The sequence below is a fragment of the Falco naumanni genome, chromosome 8 (assembly GCF_017639655.2).
Source record: "Falco naumanni isolate bFalNau1 chromosome 8, bFalNau1.pat, whole genome shotgun sequence".
NCBI classification, from domain to species: Eukaryota; Metazoa; Chordata; class Aves; order Falconiformes; family Falconidae; genus Falco; species Falco naumanni.
In genome coordinates, this window is record NC_054061.1 from 13091159 (window position 1) to 13097158 (window position 6000).

Below are 6000 nucleotides of genomic sequence, written 5' to 3' on the forward strand. Positions count from 1 at the left end.
ATGAAATATTTCAGAATTCTTTTTTCTGTGTGGAGATAAGGTAGGATATGTGTGCAGGTACAGTAATTTACCCAGAATCTTGTCATGGCTCGTATCCCACCAGAATTACTTAAAATATGTACAGCTTCTTTCTTATTTTCATATTTTAACTAATATAGGGTATGCTTCCAAATAGAACAAGGCTGTGATCTCAGGACACTGTTTTGAAGTAATTTTCTCCCTGTTTCATTATAAATGTTTTACCATTATGCCATCCTGACTGCAAAATCAGTGGAATCTTGAAAGTAAAAATATATCACTTTGTTTAAATATGCACTGAAACGAAAACCAAGCTTTTGTCCTTGATTTCTGCTGATCTCCAGATTATTGTCAAGGATGTGTAAGTGAATTATAACCTTGAGTTTCATACAGGTCAATGGTATCCGTGCTAGTGACTCATGTAGGTCATAAAAGTATATTTCCAAGGGGTGTGGGTATAGGTGGGCTGAACAGCTTGGGCTGGTTTATAAAAACAAGGGCCTCAAGCCATCTGCACTTATCCATTCTTCTTTGTTCCAGCTGCTATTCTGCTCTAGCAGCCACATCACCAGGGCAACATGGCATTTGCAGGCAAATACGAATTTGAAGGCGATGAGAACTACGATGACTTCGTGAAGAAGATTGGTAAGCATGTCTTGGGTTGTAAGTCTTAAAGGTTATCAATTCGTTAAAAGTACTTCTTCAAAAAAAGCTTTTTTACTGAAATGTGCTGAGATCAACAGGGGCTAAGACTGGTAGGAGTGCTCTGCACTCCAGCAAGGAGATTCATTCTTGTAAAGCACTGTCAGCTGCAGGAAACGGTCCTGTTCTACAGAAGCGGTATTCCTTTTCAGTGGCAGCAGAATGAAGGGCCAAGATGTTTGCAGCATGATGATTGTGAATCGCTTTTTCTGTCCTTACTATTCATCAGTGGGAGCATAAATTTAGTATGAAGATGATTGTCAAAATTTTACAGGAACAGCTTTCTGTGAATGCTATCAGAAGACTGTGCAAACCTTTTTTCAGAGATTACCCCGTAAAAGCTCTTAGGGATGCTATGATCGGTGTGCGTAAATTCAGTGCCTGTGTTCATTTATTTAAAAAGCAATAGCAAATAGTAAATAGGTGTATGCAGCTATATATCAAAGGCACAAGTTCATATACATTTAAATTCCACACATCTGCATGTGTAGATTAAGCAGCAGGAAATATTTGTATATGCTTTACATCTATGCATTTATTCTGTGTATCATTCCTTAGGGAAAAGAATGCAAGACCAAAACTTACTATTTCAGGAAATGCATTGGTGTGCCTGTATTTTCCTTTAAACCACTGGTATAAACTCAGAGCTTTGATACTGCTGTAAAAAAAAAAAAGAGAAAAAAAAAATTCAGATGCTCAGACACCAGTATTTGAGAATAAACATACCATTGGCATGCTTCCATTCAAATACAGCTGGTAGGCTATTAGATTTTATAAATTGTATGTTTGTATTGATTAAGGTCTCCCCAGTGACAAGATTGAAATGGGAAGGAATTGCAAAATAGTCACTGAGGTGGTGCAGAATGGAAATGACTTCACCTGGACACAGCATTTCCCAGGAGGCCACACCACGACCAACACATTCACAATCGGCAAGGAAGCAGACATGGAGACAATGGGCGGTAAAAAGTTCAAGGTAAATTAATTTAGCTCTTAAGTTCTACACTGTCTCAGTTATTTTTTTAATTTAGGGTGAAAATCAAATCTGTCTCAGGGACATTTTCCTTAAATGTTTTTTTTTTCATCTGTCATAGCTTAGAAACATACAATTTTGCCCATATTTCTTGATGCCTCTAGCAAAATATCTAAATCTGGTTTTAAAGAGAGCTAGAGCGTCAGAACTGTACATACTAATAAAGAACAAGGATAGAGTGGCAAGCATCTACTGGTGTCGCAATTCAAGCAAACATAATGCTCATTAAAACTCTCAAGAGCTGGTTGGCAGCTGTGTCATTGTCCAGCAACTGCAGCACATTCTGAGGGAGTGCTGTGGGCCCGAGCTCTGCCCGTGCCTACCTTGTGACGTCAGCTGTGCTTGAGCCTTAAACAAAATGCCATGTAAAGTGAAGGGGAAAAAATAAATTTCTCCCTATCCTCCTTCCTGTTGAAAAGTACAGAGCAACTTGCAGCTTAAGCAGCCTCTAGTGAGACCTAAGATTACACCGTATCGATCTACTCCTGTCATGGACAAAATCTGGATACAAAACCTACGGTAAAATGGTTTAGTTACTTAACTTACTCATTTCTCATCTATTTAAAGGGATAAGACAGTTTGGGACTGCTAAACTCTGCATTTGTGCGGTATCCAGAACCCTACAATAGATTACTGTATAAATGCTTCATACATATTAAAGAGTCAGGAAACCCAGCAATTGCATCAAGGAGCTGTGACAAACTGAGACAGCAATAGCACTGCATGATCTCCAGAAGGCTTCTTTACTCACACCTTTCTGATTACAAGAGGAAAAAACCTCTTTGGCTTTGAGGAATCTTTGTGAAACCTAACAGATTGAATAAGACACAATCAACTTGGTCAATTTATTACAAACATAACAGTTTTGAAATACTACAAATTTGATCCTCTTCTTTTTGGCTCTGGCAGTCCAAAGCCTATTAGATAACCAAAGATGGAGGCAGAGTAGATTACTTTCAGCAGAGAAACCGCTGCATTTTATTATAGTGTCACTAAATAATATATAAACTAGTAAGGTGGTTTTCCTTGTATCTGGTAAAAAATGTCTACTCATCTCTTCATTTTGCAAATTACTTTTTTCTCCTCTAAATAGGACTGGCTTATCTGTCTTCATTACTAAAAGTGTGGGCAAGACTGACTTTGTGATGGAACTGCGTATCGGGTTTTGGCAGTCAGCTGAGCTGCTGCCGTATTTGTGGTCTTCATAGTAGCATCCTGGCATACTTCTTCCATATAGAAGCAGCTCTTACAGCAATTGGCACATATTACAGTATGAAGGCACGGCTGCAGACTGTGCAGCCATGTTCACCTTTACTTAAATGAGCAAGATGAATTCTAGTGTAGTTAAAGGTATGAAGCTCAGGATCTGGACTAAAGATTGGTATCACTTGTCCACAGTGACTTTTGTAACTGCTTGCAGGCAGGTTATTAGTGTCTGAGAATGCTACTTCAAAATTAACTCCTACAATCATGCCTTTTCTTTCACTGTCAAAACAAGAGAACCACATAAACACTGAGGACGGAATGACAAGCATAGCCTGTAGTCAGATCATTTTTAGAGCTGTAGATGAATATTGTGTACGTATTGTTAGATGAACATTTTTCTATTTAAATTGTGAACATTTAAGAACTAAAGCACAAGAATTTGTCCGTGAAGCTTCATGTGTAAAGAACTTCTACTTTTAAAAAAGTAAAAACTTTAAGCATCAGGTGTACAGATCTTTACAGTGTATCTGATAATATAAATGCCAGTAACCCCAGGGAACATCAACCCTTTCTCTATTACAGGCAACTGTTAAAATGGAAGATGGTAAAATAGTAGCTGATTTTCCCAACTATCGTCATACTGCAGAGATTTGTGGAGGAAAGCTAGTAGAGGTAAGTTCTCAAATATTCAGGTTATTTTATAAAAAACAAAACAGAACCCTCAAGAGCAGCAGGCTTAAAATTCTGAGCTTAGAAAAAATCTTTAGATAAAGGAAAAGTTTTAAATAACTTTCTTCTTCACTTGATAATCTTCTAGTGCAGATTTAATCCAAAAATTAAATGAGCAAACTTTTCATCATACATTTTTTATAAACTTGAAACGTAGATCTTGCATCTTAGGCACAGACACACAGTTTTATAGCTGAAGACTGGAATGTTCAGAGTGAAATATTCCCAAGCTGCCATGCCTGATTATATTCACTATGCCTATGCTCCAAGAACAGAAAATAATATATAAAAAACATTTCACCTACTACTTTGTAGAAAGTTAATACTTTGTTTCATTCTTGGAAAACTATCTAGCTGCAGCTCCTCACAGAATTTCTGTAGAACTCTTATTTCCTTAGTCTTACCAAAAAAAAAAAAAAAAAAAGGAAATAAAAAAAAAAGAAAGAAAAAACCCCACCACAAAAGAGGCTGGATTTCAAGTAGTATCCTATTTTATGAACAAAATGGCAATATAGCTTTGGAAGATTACTGAAACTACAATACTTATAGTAAAACCTGTGAAACAGATAGGATTGCCAAACATGATGATTTCTGATTCTCAAAAATCCTCCTGAATTGACTTATGTCCATGCCAGTTACGTATGTCCGAGTGCATCTTCACCAGAGACTAACCAGAAGTGTTACTCTGTGCATCAACAAGGGACACTCACCCTTCCTGAAAGTAATAGTGTCAATTGTTTATTGCTTTTGGAGAACACTTATGTCGTTTGTCTAAAAAACTGAAAACTTGGGAGTTGGTGAAGCCGTGTCTAACTCAGGATATGTTTAAGTTATCCCTAAACCCCTGTTCAGAAGTTGTGCTTTTTGTGTAAGAATATTTTTGCACTGTGTATTTCAGACTTGCCAAGGACATTCAGCTTATTTTCTAGATAGGCCTTCTACCGAAGGGCGAATGCTGCTTTGGTAAAGGACAGGTTCTGTAAGCCAGTCAGCACGTCTTTTCATTTGTAACACTGGAGCTCTAATTACACTGTTCAACCATATTTTTGTTTGTTCTTTATTCCAGATTTCTACTACTTCTGGTGTAGTCTACAAAAGGACCAGTAAAAGGATTGCTTAAGGCAGTAAAGTCAGTCTTTTCCAGTGCACTGAAAAACAAAGAACAGGACAAATAAACAAGAGTTTTGATTGTCTTTCCCTCTTTCTTTGTATTACAAACATGAAGAATTGTTTTTCAGAGTAATATTATCCTCAGCATTACTGCTTACCCCATTCCTAAAGATCTGACAAATACTCAGAAAATCAGAAGATGCAACAAATCATTTAATGATGCTGTCCAGTCTAAGTATTTCAGGATATGCTACGTATTTGACATATTCAAGTGTGGTCTACCACATACTTAATAGAACCTCTATTCAGCATCTGTCTAGAGAACAGGACAATACTCTGCCCAAAGCGTACATCAAAATGCAAGACCTGATGAAAGCCTTTTGCCCTATTGCTGGTTGGAGGACAGAAATTTAGGAGCTTGAAAACAAGAGAAAATTTAGTTTATCACTAATTAAAAGATATGCTTTCATACTGTTATCATGGCTTTCTCATTCTCATCAGTGTCTCTTGATGTCCCAAATTCTTAGAAGACATACAAGGTTTTACAGACAGACTTTTGTGGGAAAATGTGGAGTCTCATCTTCTCAGTGCAATCCTGTTATTTACATAGAGCGCATGTGAAAACCTGTTTTCTTGAAAACAGTAGGAATTAAATATAACAGTTTTTGCATTCACTGTTCCAAATCACCTCTGGCCAAACACAAAGCTTTTTGCTTTTCAGGCTCCTTTTTCCAGCTGTCTTGCCTTCTAGATCCACCTAGCTGCTTGCCCTCACAAGCTAATCAGAAACAAGAATAACTAGGGCATGTGTTTTGTGTACACAAAGGTTCATTTTCTGATGGGCCTATATACATGACTGATGATCCCAATCACTTCAGCTATCTTGCATTAAAAAAGACTTTTAATTCCTTTTTAATGTTTTCCTCAATAGAGCTTGCTAAGCTTTCCACCTGCAACAAGGCTTCATCCAGACTCCATCAGTTTACACAAAACAGGCTGCACATGTCTTATGACTAGTTGTTGCACAATATATTACTTACTCTGTGTTTCCAAGGCAAAGTGTAATGCTGAACTCTTCTTAAACACGAGTCAAATCTGAAACCTGTTCAATCTTGAGATGCTCTTTTGGTACTTGCAACGAACGTATCTACTGATTTAATAGAATTTTGTTGAAATTCAGCCTCTTCAGTTATATGAGGTCA

General features: G+C 37.2%; 1 protein-coding gene across 5 annotated transcripts in view; it reads left to right on the forward strand.

The window, feature by feature from the left end:
* FABP6 (fatty acid binding protein 6) overlaps positions 1 to 5265 on the forward strand; it is a 45695-nt gene extending 40430 nt beyond the window's left edge. For all 5 annotated transcript variants that reach the window (XM_040604079.1, XM_040604080.1, XM_040604076.1 and 2 more), the window contains 4 exons: positions 559 to 663; positions 1521 to 1696; positions 3542 to 3631; positions 4755 to 5265. In XM_040604079.1, coding sequence (XP_040460013.1) covers positions 597 to 663; positions 1521 to 1696; positions 3542 to 3631; positions 4755 to 4808 — 387 coding nt within the window. In that variant the 5' untranslated portion in view covers positions 559 to 596 and the 3' untranslated portion in view covers positions 4809 to 5265. The remainder of the gene's footprint in view (positions 1 to 558; positions 664 to 1520; positions 1697 to 3541; positions 3632 to 4754) is intronic.
* The last annotated feature ends 735 nt before the right edge of the window (positions 5266 to 6000 follow it).